A 17,507-nucleotide genomic window follows, 5' to 3' on the forward strand; every position below is an offset into this window, starting at 1 on the left:
CAGTAAAGTCAGTTGTTGTGCATGCTGGCTGTACCAAGGTCGCTTGTCACAAGAACAACATGTACAGTGATGTTCAAACAGGGAACAAAATGTAATGCCATTTTTCCAAACGAGGAATTCCACGAATTTAAGGTAACAGAATTGCATTTCAAGAAGTGATTCTGCCCCTGAAAATTTTGAAAAAGTGATTCCCCAGCTGCCACACGGGAAGGAAAAATTACATGCTTAATGCCTTCAGTCTTAATGTCATTTAATATTTAATGACATTTGTCTGAAAGGCGTCTAATGAGATCGGCACAACTGATTCGTTGATGCCCACTTTCGCTCCCATTGTCTTCAAAGAGTAACAATTTCATTCTTGCATAAACCCACTTTGTACTGTGCTGCACAAGATTATTTCATAATTTGAGGTTAGGCTACACACATATTCTTTGATGAAGGAACAGCTGGAGATATTTGAAATTTTCACCAACAAAAGCAAAAGAACGCACAACGGTGCCAAAGGGGCGTTGCGACATAATGCCGTTTAATGTCATTACAAACTGAAGTGTGGCACAACCTTTGTGGATAATACCATTCGTGACCCTAATGGCATTAGACGACAGTGTCACTTGTTCTGTGCTTGTGGCACAGGTAACTCTTACTACAACTCAGTTACTATTTTTACAGACTAACTGTAACTAACTTATCCAGTTATGTTTCTGAGTAACTCACTCACGACTGCAAATAACCACACTTTTTATTTATCCATAATGTTTATACATAAATGTAATGTATCAAGGATAAGACCAGGACACACTTTGTTATAAAAAGGTATGCTTCATTGTTAGTTACATATGGTCCCAAACGTCTGTTGTAGGGCACTCGGTCCCTGATGATTGTTGTTTATGGAATATTATGGCATTTTTGATTAATGCTGCATGTGTTGTGCGAGTATATACAGTAAAACCCGCGGATAGCGATATTGCGTATAACGATATCCCTCGTAAAACGATGGTTCATGATTTTACCGTCAAAATATACATTGGTTCTATGGGGAAACGACCCACGTATAGCGATGGAGACCGCGATTCCAAGTACTCGTATAACGATGTTGGACGCTGTCCCGTGCGCGTAACCACGCGGCGATTTTCGCCGCGATTAGATACAGTAGAGTCCCAATGCTACGAATCTCACGGGGTAGCGGAAAAAATTCGTATCATCCGAAATTCACATCAAAAGAATTAAACCGAAATAAAAATTGAGGCAAGAAAATAGACAGCGACTGTTCATTTTCCAATACTGTCAGCGAAAGAGGTAGGTGGTAACGCTTTTATGTCTCCGTATTTGGCCAACGCTGCTCAAATTCGCGAGATGATTCAAAAGGCCTAGCACGTGCTTTCCACCCGCGAGTCGCGCGACAGTGTTCTAAAGCGAGCTTCTCCTAAAGCACGCAGGCGTTAGGTGAAGCCGACTTGCGGAATGGTGACGTGTACTGTTGCCAGAAGTTGTCCTACTATGTTGTCTGGTTCCCTCCACGAGTTCTGATCGCTGTTTTCCCAAGCCACTGCGATGTCACACAGCTTCGCGTTTCCTTTTTTTGTTTTTTTTTTTTTAGCATCTGTTTCTTTTTCTTTTGCTACAAGCGGGGTGGCGCGCGACTTTTAGGGGACGCGCTATTTAGGTCTGCCCTCGTTTAACGATGTGCCCCATATGACGATGGAATTCGCGATTACCGTCAATATCGTTATACGCGGGTTTCACTTAGTTTATCCCTGTTGCCTGGCCCCAGGGCCTGGCAATAGTGGATATAGAAAACAATACATTGCAGAATATCATGAAATAACAGGGGGGCTAAAATACCCATAATGGGAAGGCAATTGAAAGGGTCCAGGGAGAGGCGGTTCCAGTCTCCAGTCCAACATTACTTCTGGAAAAGCAAAAACACACGGTTATGTTTTGAGAAGTATTGGACGTTTTATCAGTTCTGCGAAAGGGGGCTTTCCCTTTGATGTTCAAATTTCAAAGACCGCTATAGGTTGGATGTGTCGCACAAAGGTGACTCTTTTGGGTAATATTTGTTCCTTATTACTCTCTACTAATGTAATTTTCGCTTATAATTGTGAGAAATCATTGAGTATGCTGCACTGCACAACGGCAGCTTATCTGAAACAAGTGTTTTTGCCTCAGCGCATTCATGCAGCCCTGCATCAGCAAAACAAAATGAATAATAATAGCAATAATATTAATAAATCAAAAACAAAGGCTTTAGAGTTAATCTATGGGTCTGAACAAACAACAATGATGTGTGTGCAGAAGGAAAGTATTACGTACTGGATGGTTTAATTTCTAATCGACAAAATGCCCACTCATTTGCTTCGGCTCTCTGCAATTCTGCTTCATGTGGAACACAGAGGAAAATGATGTTCCATGGCACTAACTGTAGTTTTTCCACAAGGTATTTAGCAGTCAGTATGGTTTTGTATGGTGACAGAAGGTTTGTGCATCACGTCGCATGTGTTCTTTCCATGTCCAAGTGCACTGAACAGCCGTTTCCCAACGTGATGGCTTTTCGTAAGCGAACATGCCAAAGGAATTTCTGCTCAGTGTTGATGAATTTCTTATAGTCCTAATGAAGTAACTGGTCTGCCACATAAGCCATGACTATGTGCGCCAACGTTCGGAGTAATGCAATATGAAGTGAGAAAACAATATCAGATCCCGAAAAGGTCGTCCTCAACTTTGACCATGCCAAAAACTGGATGGTACTTTTCTCATCTAATATACAGGTTTGACACTGGCAAAAGGATCAAATAGCGACATCTACTTGCACTGTGTCTTCATTCCTCGAACTCTTGGTGTTTTTTTGTTGCGTCCAATGACCATCACCACGCTGGCACATTTGCTCATTAAGATCAATAAATACCTGAATGATATCGGTCCCATATACAACCTGTACCTGTATTTCAGACGGTGTTGCAGAACACTTCAAAAACTTATACCAGCTTCATCAGTTCACCGATGAAAAGAAATTAACTGTCTAGCTTATGACGAGTACCAATGTAGAGATTCAAGAATGAAACATCATGAAAATGATATTTAGTATACAAGCTTTCATGTAGAAAGTACACCAGTTTGAATGTAGAAACTACACTTCATCAATACTCTCTCCCCTTTCTCTCTCTCTTTTTTTTTTCTTCTTCCAATAGGGACTTTACACCTCCTCGCCAGAGGTAAGTTATATAATCAAGTTATAAGTTATACAATCAATGTTCACGACATTTGCGTTACTTGATAAAGCGTAGTTTCTACACGAAAGCTTGTCTATTAAATATTAATTTCATGATGTTTCATTCTTAAATCTTTAGACAGCTTCATCAACTTGAGAAACACCTTCATGTTAAGGAATGGCTGTTTAGATAACCTGGAGATGGAAAGAAGACGTGCAATCTTTCTCAGGTCAGTGGCAGCTATCATGGCAGCGAGCAGTGTGTCTGTAGCCATGGAACAGCTACAGAATATGCTTCAGGTATAGAGCCCATTAACATGGAAGGGTGTAAAACAATAAGCAAGTGGCCAGACTCGCAATGTTAGTACAGTCATCCCTCAATTTATGAATGTTTAACGTTCTCAAAAAATTATTCATAAATCAAGGGACTCGTAAATCGAGGCTTGCATTGTGCAGAAAAGCACACAAGTGCTAAGATGATAGAAAATGCATTGTGACATAGAATTTTTATTTTTTTGGACTACCTTGTAATAGCACTCTGCACCGTCGTTTCTCATGTGTAAATTTTCCTCAGGAGAGATATTAGTAAATGCTGGGTTCATCGTTCCTGTCCTCAAAGTACTGTATATGTGTACCCTGTAGTAGAATGCATGTGGGTCCACTTCAATCTTCAACTCTAAAGTGGCACGTGCTTGTCTGCTTGTCTATTTGTGCACCAGAAATATGTATCATACTTTGCGGCAAAACAGGTAAATCACATTTTCTTATTTTACCCCATGACAGTGACACTGGATGCTCTATGTTTGTGCTTTGTTGACCTCTACTGGTTTGTTCTTCACCTGCTTCACACCATTCATAAATCGTGGTTGAAAAGGGCAGGGTCTTTGCAGTTCGTCCCTGAAACATGTGTCCACTGTTCGGAAATTGTCAGTTCATAAACCGAGGGTTGACTGTAATTATGTACAGGTCACCAAATTACTGTAATTAATGCCTTTCTCAGTAATTAGTTACTTCCAGGATTACTTTCAATATCACATAATTGTAACTATAACATCTTACTTTTGCAAGTAATTTGTGATGCACTTGGAGTTACTATTGGAATTACTTTTTAGTGTGATTTGGGATTTTAATTCATTTTAAATACTGGCCTAACTAAAAAGAGGCCCTTTTGCACCATTTTACTGTGGTACCTTTAAGGCATTTACCAACTTTCTCTAACACTTTTGCAGTGTATACTTTTCCAGCTAAACTACAAAAAATGGGCCAGTGGCCACTTCCTGATTAGAAATGAAACTGCCTACTAGTATACAGGGTGTTTTTTTTTTACTCGTTACAAAATTTTTAGTAAAAAACTAGCAGGGCAAAATAGATGCCACTTTAGCAGGTGGGTTATATGGCCAAGGACCGGCCTGTAGGACAGCATATGCAACTATAGGACGACTATTTAGCTAAAACTCATCAATTAACTTATTCATTAGACGTTTTCAGGAAAGCGAGAGATAGCAGAATTGGAGCCAGTCATTATTCAAATCCATCGTCCTTATTAAACACCCTAAGTAGCAAATGTACCTCGAGATATAAATTGCCAAATTTCGCTAGTCCAGTGCAATTCGGTTTCGTATTTTGTTTTTAATTATAGTCGTTGTGCTGAACAGTCCCTCTACTTCGCCGCTAGACCATGTAGGACCAGAAGAAAGAAAGCATAGTCCGTTCAACCGTTTTCCTGTGGTAGGATTGTCCCGGACACAGATACGCTTCTGGGCGCTGTTTCATAAATTTTGTAAACCGGAAACGAAACTTCCAGATTTCCCTCTAGCCTCAAAATCAAAATTTCTCCCTCCAGATGGCAACACCAACCCTCTATATCTGGACGGAAATCCTCGAACTTGGCAGCACCAGGGTGTTTAATAAGGACGATGGATTTGAATAGTGACTGGTCCCAATTCTGCTATCTCGTATTTCCCAAAAGACATCTAATTAATAAGTTAATTGATTAATTTTAGCTAATTAGCCTAATTAGTTGTCCAGGAGTTGCATAGGGTGTTCTACAGGATGTTCGCCCGGCCTTATAACCAGGGTGTCGAACCGCAAAAAATACGGGTACGGTTCGGGTTCGCGTTGTTTTGATTTCGTTCCGGTTCGGTTCCGGTTCGGCCACGCCAAGAATCGAACCGGTTCGCAAACCGGTTCGCAGCCCCGAACCGGTTCGCGAACCGGTTCAACGCTTCCGTTTTATATGTTCCATAAAACATGCTTTTATCAGGACATGCGTGGCTAATAGCTTACTGCTGTCGTCTGCATTGACGTCTCTAGCGGTGAGGTAGCCCTTTAGCGAGAGAAATGAGGAATGGGTGAACGCTTATTGCAAATAGAGTCCACGCTGTTGAAGCGGTGTAGTCCTGTTACTTTCTGTTCCCAAAATCTTTTTTTTCACACGCACAGTGCCAGCAAGACACACTTAAAGGAAGCCTAATAAGATGGACAGCGTAACATAGACGACAGTACTAGCCGGCACACTGCCTTCGCAACGTAAATCGATCTGAAACCGTACTGAAGCATGTCGAAAATAAGCCTGCCAGCCTTACTCTGTCCGAGCTCACAGCAGTGTACTAGTTAATCCACAACACAAAGGCAATGCGTCACGACACAACTGCACTACCAATAAGCAGAACCACATTTACTTTTCAAGCCACGACCAATCAAACAGGCACCGTTCTGCGTACGCTCCTTCTCCACTTCTCATGTTTCTGACTTGTTTAATTTGTACTGCTCACGTGTAAAGGGAAATCTTGGGCGCTTATTTGATCGCATATTCGTCCTGTAGAGCTACATAACTGGCCTACTCCATTCTTGTTTCATTCGTCCGCGTGGCACCTCGTCTCTGAAGAGTAGATGCCGCACCGCGTGCGTGGGGCGCTAGCCGCGGCGCTCACAAGGACAACTGCGCTTCAACATGTTAAAAAGACGCTGAAAGTATACTTACTATACGTCGTCGTCTCACTGCTAGGTGAAAATTTCTGAAATCCATGATATAGGCGCGTGATGATGATACCAACGTGTCTTCGTTCGGGGATAGAGAGGAACTCTTATGCTGACTTCTTTTATGTCCGAACCGTTTAGTTGCGAACCGGTTACCGCTATTATTTTTTACGGTTCTGCTCCGGTTCGGGTTCAACAGTGTCATGAAAATTTCGGTTCGGGTTCGGGTTCGGTTCCGGCAAAAATAACGGTTCGGGTACGGTTTTCGGTTCGGGTTCGGGTTCGGTTCGACACCCTGCTTATAACCCACCTGCGAAAACGGCATCTATTCTGCTCTGCTAGTCTTTTTATAAAAATTCTGTAACAAATAAAAAAAAAAACCTGTATAAGTGAACCGGGCAGTGTATAAGGTCACCACAACACTAGGCAGAGGTAAAAACGTGGTGACAACTGTAATAGTATTCATGTCATGTAATGATGGCTTGCCTTCCTCTTGGTGAGCTTGTCTACGGAGGTGCCCAGGTCTCCAAGAATTGCTGCCATCTGCTTCAGGTTGATGCCACAGCTGTTGGCAACATTTTTCTGACACCGCTTGTGAATGTTCACATTGCATACTGTCGAGAGCATAATGCAGGTTTCAGGTAGCGCCACTCGTATGGTTATAAGTCAGCAACATTGGGACTCAAATCCTATTTTTGTGGGAGTACTGGTGATTTTTAAAACTATTTGGTTTTCATGCAAGTTCCTTCAAACATATATTTCATAATGCAGTGCCCTTGCTTGTTTTTGCAAACATATGCACAGGAATGATGCAAGCATGTGATGATATGAACTAATAGTCCTCCATTGCATGGAATTAGCTGCATGACCCGCTCAAGCCTGACTCTAAGAAACATGTTTGTCGGCCCGGGCCCGGCCCGGAGCACACGGCCAATACAAGCCCGGCCCAGCCCATGGGCTGGGGGCCCATGCAGGGCTCTATAACAAGCTACCAACTTGTTAGGCAAGTTTGACAGTCCTATTGTATGGTGTTGATAATTTGAGGGTGACTAATGAATACTGCATCGATGGAATGCCTTTCTAGCAGAATTAAATTGAAACATTAATACAATAACCATAAGTTTCCCTTCCCATCCCTTTCCTTCACATAAGCCCAAACAGTCCTCAAGCTTCCAAACCCGCCAGAACTGTGGGAGGTCGGGCTTACCGTCACAGTGTAGGCCTTGTCTGAGCAGACCGTAGAGCAAAGAACCGCAGTGGTCACAAAATGTCGGCCGTTTGTAGCTGTGCACCACAAAACAGTGTGGTACACTGATGTTGAAGCGACTGCCTGCAGCAAACTGCGGTTCAAGAGCAAAGAAAAAAAACATTCGTCATAAGGACAACCGTAATCATCATCTTAGACGAGCGTGCTCAAATAAACAGAAAGTGTACGCTTTACTTTGACTACGTTATGTGATTTGCTAAACATGTGCCTTCAGATATTGTTTATTGCGCACTGCATACCAGCATCGTCATCACCAATGCTGACTCTAGGAAATGTGTGCCATGCAACGTGCGTGCAAAGAAATGCCAAAATCGCCAAGCACGTTACATGTTTATTACGAAACAGTCTTGGGTGGTAATAAAGTTATAAGTGACTTGTAACGTAGTGTAACTTCAACTAAGTTACTCAGGTATTGCAATATTTTCACGTGTTGGTTTTCTAGCATGTTTTTGTCGAGGCTTCAACTGCCCTGCAGCTTTTCCACAACCAGGAATTCTCCCCAGTTTGTCATTTCATATGCAGCCAGGGTGGCCTTAGATATCCCATAACACGTGCCAAGCGACACACTACAGATTCTGTCACTGTCGTGGGTGCAGCTGCCCGATCCATTTGCAAGGTGGCAGCAGCTGGCGACAAAACTACATTTGCGAGAGAAATATGCATACTTTTCAATTGATTACGCGGCATGTCAGACTCAAACATCATATAATTTTGATTGAGCTGCTGCATGAAAGTAAAGAGAGAGAGAAATTTACACTACTGTAATTGTATCGTGCTATATGTATCTGTGGTGGCACTGCAGTTGTATCCGTTACCACGGGTTACCGCATAACGTGCGATAATTTGGTCACATGCGGTAACAATAGATAAGAACTGCTGCTTCCTACCTACACGTTCAAAATTTCATTTCAATAAAGTTGACTTGTAATCCACATTTATATCCTTTATCATTCACTTCTGTTACATACTTTCAAATCTAGCAGATCTGGGCACACACCGGGCAATGCTCTCTGGCGACACGCGGTAAATATCTATGGAGAGTAGATGAAAGATTTTGAAGCCGCGACAGTGTTACTTGTCTCTCGAGTAGTGGCGCCGCCATCGAATTTGTCACTTGTAGTGTGTTATGGGCTCTGGCCTTTGCTCCCACCATGCTGTTATTTACCATGAAAAATACTGTGTTTTGAACATGGTTTAACTCAGTCCAAGTGCAAAAGAAAGGTTTTGAAAGCCACCTTTATTCAGCTTTTTTTTATCCGAGAAGGTAACTGCAAAGGAACTACAAGTTATGCTACCGTGGTAACTGCTGCTGTAACTAGTCACTATTCAAAAAGAGTAAATGTAACTTAGTTACTATTTTTGCAGGCTAACTCTAACTCTAACCTAGTTTACTTCTTTCGAGTGACTTACCCACGACCATTACACGCATGTATGACACACTGCTCTAACACATTCTTGGAGAATACGCATGTTGCAAACGAGGCCTACCTCACTGTTGTCCCTCATTCTTGGACACCTGGTCACGACATATTCGTGGCAGCGCTTATGGACAGCGCAGGCACAGACTGTAAGGGACATAATATGTGAGTTACTGACGCCCTTCAAGAGAAGGACACCTGTCCTGAAGACGTCCACTGACACATGACAACAGAGAATCTCTTTTGGGTACCTTTCAGACAGGTACTCAAAAGGAGTGATTCGTCGCTGCCATAGCGGCCGACTTAGGCTTGGTTTCAACAACGCGAGATAACACTAGAACCTAGATCAGACGTCCCTCAACTTCGTGTTCATCGTGGGTTGATGGGGTTGATGGCTAACATCAAGTTTAGGGAAGTCTAATCTCGGGTCAAGTGTTAACTCACCTTGCTTGTACTGGCCCTATAGATTGTTGAAGAAAGCTTTGCAACTTGCCTTTGCATTGATATCCTTGCTTTCCAAAGCCCCTATGTGAAAAAAGGCAATGCAAAGAAATGCGTAAATGAAAGGCCTACATTTATCATGCAGCTCAAATTTAAAAGACAAACGGCGCAGTGTGATACGGCTATCTCACCAGATGAACTCTCTGCAGTGGGAACAGAAAGTAGGCTGGCGGAGAACAGTGGCCATGAACTTGTGCCCGTTGACCTGATGCACACGTAGCCGCGCGTTTCGCATGTTGAGGACCGGACTTTGTGGGAATTCCTGCAGGTTCTCCGCTGACATGCCAGCATGTAACGCAAACATCAGTCACGGAGGATCTCAAAGGAACTAATGCAACAGGGTTGACTGTACTATCAAAGTTCCCCAGCAGATACGATATAATCTGATAATAATGGCTCATCAAAATACACACACTCTACCTGGTTGTAACTCAATGACGACGTGCACTTTTCCAGCAGGCTCCAAGTCGATCTGTCGGCAGAAATAAGAAATATTTTCTATACAGGTATCTAAACAGCTTAGGAACCTGCAAATTGTGCAGAGACAAAAGATTGGTGTCGATATGAATAAGACACTGGATGTGACAGATGATGTTGTAAGGCTAGGTAATGCAATGACTCGCAAAAATAACACAGCAACGACAGCGCAACCGGGGCCGTTCGAAGTCTATTGCCACAGGTGTGTGTTTGGGGGGGGAGGGGGGGGGGGTTCCGGTTCGGAGGGTTTGCACACTTAGAACTTTTGGACTGGGTCTCACCTATGTTTCTCTACATTTTCGCTGATGACCAACTCACCCAAATATCGCTCTCATTGCTGCCATGTTCTTTGTCCGACTTTGATAGCTCGTCGAACGATACGATGCGATTGGCGACAAAGTCATCCGATGGAATAGCTGCGTGAAACACAGTTATTCCCAGGTTTTGGGCGTTGTGAACCTCGACCGTGAAGTATGCATTCCAGACGGGTTTGAATGTCCGCTGTGCCGTGGTGGATCGACCAATCAGAATGTCATCAATACTGATGGTAACGTAGGGGTCTATGAGTATCTCATGAGGCGTCCAGCAAGCTAAGTTGACGTGCATGGTGGTTATATCCGTCGGTTTGAGGTCTGCGGCTTCGCACACTTTCAGTCTCACTGTTCCGGTGAAGCCCGGCGCATTTTCACTTGCAGAGGTTCCGACGTCTCGGGATCCACCCGCCATGATTGTTGCAGTCTCGCTGATCGCGGCCCACTTAATGGATTATACGCATCAGCATCAGTCTGAGAAGGTCACGTGGTGATGTGTTTACATGCGAAGTATTCAAGCATGGAGGAGACACGGAGAGAAGGAAAAAGGAAGTATGGTAAAGGAAGTGTCCGCTTCTGAAGAGATCCAGCGTTGCCATCCGCGTTTGGTGTGCGCCGCCGGCACTTGTCAATTTTTGCTTACTCCTGCCGTCACTTGGCAATAATTAGGGTCTAACCTTTTCAGGTTAAACCCGCATCCTCCCCGGATTTTGATCACTTATCACGTTGTGTCACGTATGATGTGCACCATAAGTCGCTGTGTGAAGCATAGTTGATGTTACAACATGTACAAGGGGCGTTCATGTAAGAGTCGGAGGGAGGCTTACTATTCCGCTACATATTCTCCACCCAACGCCATGCACTTCTGCCACCGATAAATGAGCCGGCGGAGGCTATTGTTGTAGAACTCTTCGTTATGCGGGTCTGTGGATGAGAGCCCTGCACGGGCACGGGCCCCCGACCCGGCCCGCGGGCCGGGCCGGGCTTGTTATTGGCTGTGTGCTCCGGGCCGAGCCCGGGCCGACAAAATACGCCAGCACCGCGGGCCGTGCCCGGGCCGTTAAAATACGCCACCACCGCGGGCCGGGCCCAGGCCGACAAATATGTTCCCGAGAGTCAGGCCCGGCCGGGTCACGCAGCTAATTCCCCACAATGGAGATGCATTAGTTCATATCATCATGCGCTTGTGTCATTCCTGTGCATATTTTGCAAAGACAAGCAAAGGATAATGCATTATGCATGATTCGACCCTCTAGAACATTCTCCAAGCCACTTTACATTGCTCCTCACTCCTCACATATTTCAACAATCACTTGGCAAAGCTTGGTGAGAGGGGTAGGGACTGGGAGAAGGAGTTTGTCGACAGCATGCTCGACCTCCGCAAAATCTTGACAGTGTAACGATAACGCCCATGCCCGCGTGCGTTCCGGATTTAATTTGGTCTCGTGCGGTTACGGTGTTAAACCGCCATCACTTGTATGTTTGTCTTCTCTCCTTATAAATTTACTTATAGATTTGTTTGATAATCGCCAGAAACGCTACGTCGCGGCTGGAAATACTAGGCCGGGATCTACTCGCCGGGTCACCGGGCCGGGCTCTATTTGCTTAGACGCCGGGCCGGGCTCTAGTCACTGGGTCACCGGGCCGGGCCGGGCTCTATTTGCTTAGACGCCGGGCCGGGCTCTAGTCACTGGGTCACCAGGCCGGGCCGCATAAAAATATGAAGGGCCGGGCCGGGCCATTTTTCGATGCGCCCGGGCCGGGTCGGGCCCGGAAAAGTCGGCCCGTGCAGGGCTCTACTGTGGATCATACGGGCCGGCGAACACTATACACCATAGGCTCCGACTGCGGCGGGGGTCCCTTGCCCCCCCCCCCCCACCCCGGAACATGAACTAGGGGGGGCGCCGCCTCCCCCGGGAAGTCCAGCTAAGAGACTGACACCAACATTTGGGGCTCGGGGCGCCCGGGTCAAAAGAGCGAAGAGGCACCAACCCCAAAAATGCATCTTGCAATTTGTAAAATATGTATCCGCCCACCATACTCATGATCACAGTAGGGTAGTTTCATTTCAAATCGAACAACGTGTGAAAGTCGTATTTTTTAATTCGCCCAGAAAAAATATATGTTAGAGGACAGCTCAAACGACGCAAATCGCGCCATGTGCGACGCTCGTGCGTGTAGTAGTTTTCGCGTAGGAGAGGGGGAAAGTCTGACGCTGCTTGAGCACGCTTTCTTCTGGACCGACTTTGACGGGATCTAGCACCGCTAATTTTATGTCTAGGAACTGGAGGTTTTTTGTGATTATAGGCTGCACCATAGACACTGTCGACAGTCACCCACAGAACTATGAGAGCCACAAATTTTCTGTTAAAAAATGCCAAACTTGGCGTAAACGTTCAAAAAGGCCAGACTTTGTTACCAATTTGCTTCATGACGGAACCTCTGAGAACATCGAGCTTAGTGCCATTCGATAGGACATTGAAAGAGCTTTCGTGCTGTATAAAGCTCATTTTTCTCAGCCCAGTTATTTCTGTGTTATTAGCTTGAGAATCACACATAGTAGGCGAAAATTGCCAATGTTGCATCTCAGTTTTCTCAAAAATGCCATCTTCGATTTCCTTGATTATTTTTCAAAAGGTGGCGTCATGTCTCTACTTTAGACGCCAAGTGAGACAATATTTTATTTTTGCCTGAGAGATGCGCAGCGATTTTTTTTGTCAGGCAGGGTGCACGAGGCTGCGGCCTTGCGCGCCCCACCCACGAGCACGCGACTTTCAACCTTTTCTTTTGCTACAGGTGTCCCGCTGACGGAGAAATCAATGACAACACTGCGTGAGCTTGTTGTAGTGTCCCCAGAGCATCACTTTACGTTTACCCAATGGCCTCCCAGTTCCGTCAGGCTCATTCAAACCGTGGGAGAGTACATGAGTTGCCTGTGCGCCCTTGACGAGAAGCCCCAGTTCGACGAACATACCGACAAAGCAGTGAGAAGAAACGAAGCACTTCGTAGACATCTTTATCCACTGGTAACATCTTAGCTTTTGTTTCAGGTTGCCACCAGTCCCCCAGCAAGTGTGAAAGTCACATCCTTTTCATTGGTAAAAGAACGAAGAACGGAAGTTTCGAACAACGTAAAATGTGCCCATTGCGAGTTCCCTGCAGGTGGTGGCTGCCACCATTGGACTAGCATCATCCGATAGCTTTACACATGTCCTTTCACATGATATAAAGTGAATGGGTTCAAGCGCATGGATGCCAGAAGGACTACTGAAGACCACACCGAGGGTTTAAGGTACCTACAGCTACGGGAAACGAGGGATTTTAGTTGTGCGTTGTTCTGTCGGAAATTTTGATTCCCACGGTGACACTGACATATCTCGGTGAGGGTGAACGTGTTATACTTGAGAGCAGCAACTGTCATCACAGCGGTCTTACGGGTTTTGCACCACTCGTCGTGGTTCCGAAATAACGCTACGGAGCATAAAACTAATTAAAGAGAGCATGCACACCTTCGGAACTATCACTTATTGCGCCCAAGTTAAGAGGCGACTGCAACCACACGACCACAAATTTGTATTCTCAGGTGTTGTAACTTTCTGTCCCCTGTGGCCGTAGTTCTGCCTTCTTAATATTAACTCGCATGACAGCCTCATAGCGTGCGTACGTGCATTGCCTCAAGCACATGTGCGGGAGAATAGTGAATATGCGCACGTGCGTATACGCACACGTCGTGCGTGCGACTCCCATGAAAGTACGTATTAGCAAGTTCAAGTCGCCCACGAAAGTATTGTCCTGCGTCTTCAAAGGAAAAAAATAAACATACGTACCATAAGTGCAAAATAAGTACATAATGCAACATCTGGGCATTAAATTACAAAGCAAAGACTACGAAGCAAAACGCGTCCGTAAACATACGAAGAGCGCCTTTGTGTGGAAAAATCGCTCCGCGGAAAGGTAGCCCTACGTCTGAATCAAAAAGAGAAAAGGTACTTTACCAGCAGCGCAAAGTACCGGCACAATTCTGCCCCTGTGGAATAAATCGTGAAAAATATACCGGCTTTTTAGAAATAATTAAGATCGAAGATGCAAAATTTTCGCGTACCACTCGTGGTTTTGCGATACTAGGCGGACAAAGAATGCGCTTGAACCCAGTCACTTTATATCATGTGAAAGGTCATGTCTAAAGCTATCGGATGATGCTAATCCAATGGTAGCAGCCACCACCTGCAGGGGTCTCGCAATGGGCACATTTTACGTTTTTCGAAACTTTCGGTTTTCGTTCTTTTACCAATGAAAAGGATGTGCCTTTCACACTGCCTGAGGGACTGGCGGCAACCTGAAACAAAAGCTAATGTTACCAGTGGATAAAGATCTCTACGAAGCGCTTCGTTTCTTCTCACTGCTTGTCGGTATGTTCGTCGAACTGGGGCTTCTCGTCAAGGGCGCACAGGCAACTCATGTACTCTCCCACGGTTTGAATGAGCCTGACGGAACTGGGAGGCCATTGGGTAAACGTAAAGTGATGCTCTGGGGACACTACAACAAGCTCACGCAGTGTGGTCATTGATTTCTCCGTTAGCCGGACACCTGTAGCAAAGAAGAGGTTGAAAGTCGCGTGCTCGTGGGTGGGGCGCGCAAGGCCGCAGCCTCGTTCACCCTGCCTGACAAAAAAAAATCACTGCGCGTCTCTCAGGCAAAAATAAAAGATTGTCTCACTTGACGTCTAAAGTAGAGACATGACGCCACCTTTCGAAAAATAATCAAGGAAATCGAAGATGGCATTTTTGAGAAAATTGAGATGCAACATTGGCAATTTTCGCCTACCATGGGTGATTCTCAAGTTAATAACACAGAAACAACTGGGCTGAGAAAAATGAATTCTATACAGCACGAAAGCTCTTTCAACGTCCTATCGAATGGCCCTAAGCTCGATGTTCTCAGACGTTCCGTCATGAAGAAATTTGGTAACAAAGTTTGGTCTGTTTGAACGTTTACGCCAAGTTTGGCATTTTAACAGAAAATCTGTGGCGCTCAGAGTTCTGTGGGTGGCTGTCGACAGTGTCTATCGTGCAGCCTATAATCACAAAAATCCTCCAGTTCCTAGACATAAAGTCCGCGGTGCTAGATCCCGTCAAAGTCGGTCCAGAAGAAAGCGCGCCCAAGCAGCCTCCGACTTTCCCCCTCTCCTACGCGGAAACTACTCTACGCACGAGCGTCGCACGTGGCGCGATTTGCGTCGTTTGAACTGTCCTCTAACACATATTTTTTCTGGGCGAATTAAAAAATACGACTTTCACACGTTGTTCGATTTAAAATGAAACTACCCAGTAGAAGGGGAGGCGAAGAAAGAAACACAGAGGATGACACAACACATAGCCTGAATTTCGCCCAAAGCAATCAGATCAATGAAACGAAGCAGTCGAAAAGGTACCTGCAGCTGCCAGTGATGTGTAACGGTAGTGTCTTCGGAACGCATATCCGTTGGAAGCGGGTTCAACTCCCGCTGCTCCATTTCATTGACCATATTCATTATTGCGCGCATTTCGGGTCAAACACCGAGGATTCAATGCATTTTGTTCCTTCTGCTCTCAGTTTTCAAAGGCGTAATGCCTTCAGTTGTGCACATGTTCACTGTTTACGTTCTCTCTGTTTTTTTTTTTTTTGTTCTTCCTTCCTCTTATTTCTATACCAGTTCTGCAGACATCATAGGATCCCGCCAGACTGTGTGATTCTTCAGCTTTAGTTTTGTGTTCTTCATTTTTCCTTTTATATCTTTCCTTCTTTTTGTTTGCTTTTGCGTTCTTCATTTCTTTGTCTTCCCCCTTTCACTTATTTTGTTGGAATAACAAGCTGACATCCATCTGGCTTACCTTTCCTTTCTTTTTTTTTCTTAATAAACATATCCCTCCCCCCCCCCCCCCCCCCCGGGAAAATGAAAACTCTCCGCCTCTGCTATACACACATAGTGTTCCGAGACTACAGGCACGTGCGTGTATGCTTAAACCTCTGCTGTACCGCAATTGACCAAGCGCTCGCCAAGCATCGCTACGATGAATGCCACCGGCACGTATGAGTTTCGTGTGGGCGATAAGGTATGGCTCTGGCATCCTTTCGCACTCCGTGCATATGCGAAAAGCGCATCTCCCGTTCCCTTGGCCCTTACTGCGTCCTTTCGATGTACCTCGGAGGTCAACTGTGTCGTCAACAGGTCAACTGTGTCGTGGAACCCGTTGACCCTCCTCCTGACCGTCGACACCGTGGCACTGAAACCGTCCACGTCACCCGCCCTTAAGCCTTTCATCCATTACTATCCGCACCCGATTATCCGTTGCCACGTTGGCTCCTTTTCACAGCCGGGGAAGTTGTGAGACAGACTATTGCTATCGTGATCATCGTATCCCGCTCGCTCGCTCCCGCTTCTTCGAGTACCAGGACCCATCCCAATAAACAGTTTCCCCGTTACCTGTTTCCTTGCCACAATACGAACTTTATGAACGCCCCTCGGATGCCGCTTACTGTAAATTGCTATAACTAGCCCGATAAATAAAGCACCCGATCAGTGGCGCATCGAAGGGGACACGGTTGGGCGATCGCCCCCTCCCCTAAAAAAACATAAAATACGTCAGTTTATGGATTAGATTTCACTCTCTCCCTTCCCCACTACACGCTCCGACAATAGAACCGCCCCTACCCCCCCCCCCCCCCCAATACTCCAGTGGAGTCTGGATCCGACCCTGCACCCGATTCCCCCACCCCACCCGAATGCGGGAGAGGGAATCAGACCAACACCACAGCCTGCCTAGTCGTCGGTGTCCCGTAACAACTAAGAGTCAGCCAATCAGGATCGTGTTTTCAATGGATGCAGCCAATCACGGACGTGCTTTGCGCAGGCGTAGCCATGGAGACGAACCGCCGTCGTCTGCGAGTAGTGATGGAACGTCCCTGTGTACTAAATGGGAAAAACTTCAAAATGAAGTTCCCATATCTTTTTTTCAAAAGCTTGTTGCGCTTTTTGTCTACAGATTTGAGTCTGCAGGTTCAAAGTTAGGTACTTGAATTCGCAGAACTGCGAATCGCAGCAGTAGCAGACGAATTCAGACTTTATATGTCCACGTAGCGAAGGAGGAAGAGAAGGCAATAAGCAGGTCTTCTTTACCTGGGTGGCGGTCAAACCCTAGTAATAATCCGTCAACCAACTAATGGGGCTGTGTTTGCTAGAGCCGCCTCACGTGACGGTGGGCGATTACGAAAAATGACACATAAATGGGATGATGATGTGGTGGGTTATTCACCGCCGTTATGACGGTACACTGCCCCATTGCTCTTGCGGAAGGGGTGACAATGGG

The 17,507-nt window shown here is 45.5% G+C and overlaps 2 protein-coding genes across 4 annotated transcripts in view; one reads left to right on the top strand and one right to left on the bottom strand.

Annotated features, from left to right (window-relative positions):
* The window catches only part of LOC135391297 (uncharacterized), a 198,043-nt gene that overhangs the window by 152,774 nt on the left and 27,762 nt on the right, over positions 1–17,507 (top strand). The gene's annotated exons all lie outside the window — the stretch shown is intronic.
* LOC135391300 (protein kinase C-like) lies at positions 722–10,689 on the bottom strand. The gene is made up of 8 exons (XM_064621519.1): positions 10,169–10,689; positions 9,794–9,845; positions 9,505–9,649; positions 9,366–9,397; positions 8,943–9,019; positions 7,395–7,527; positions 6,674–6,801; positions 722–1,909 (listed from the first exon to the last, which is right to left on the bottom strand). Exons 1-8 carry the CDS (start codon positions 10,574–10,576, stop codon positions 1,904–1,906), a joined length of 981 nt encoding a protein of 326 aa, XP_064477589.1. The 5' UTR covers positions 10,577–10,689; the 3' UTR covers positions 722–1,903.

This window comes from Ornithodoros turicata, chromosome 4 (genome assembly GCF_037126465.1).
Source record: "Ornithodoros turicata isolate Travis chromosome 4, ASM3712646v1, whole genome shotgun sequence".
Lineage (NCBI taxonomy): Eukaryota > Metazoa > Arthropoda > Arachnida > Ixodida > Argasidae > Ornithodoros > Ornithodoros turicata.

Bases quoted from the DNA above. Each gene is read 5' to 3' on its own strand.
- LOC135391300 (XM_064621519.1), bottom strand. From the start codon at position 10,576: ATGGCGGGTGGATCCCGAGACGTCGGAACCTCTGCAAGTGAAAATGCG. The intron at 9,020-9,365 runs GCAAGTTGCAAA...TGTCCCTTACAG, and splicing joins GCAAGGATATCAATGCAAAG to TCTGTGCCTGCGCTGTCCAT. The intron at 6,802-7,394 runs GTAAGCCCGACC...TGCTCTCGACAG, and splicing joins ACAAGGCCTACACTGTGACG to TATGCAATGTGAACATTCAC.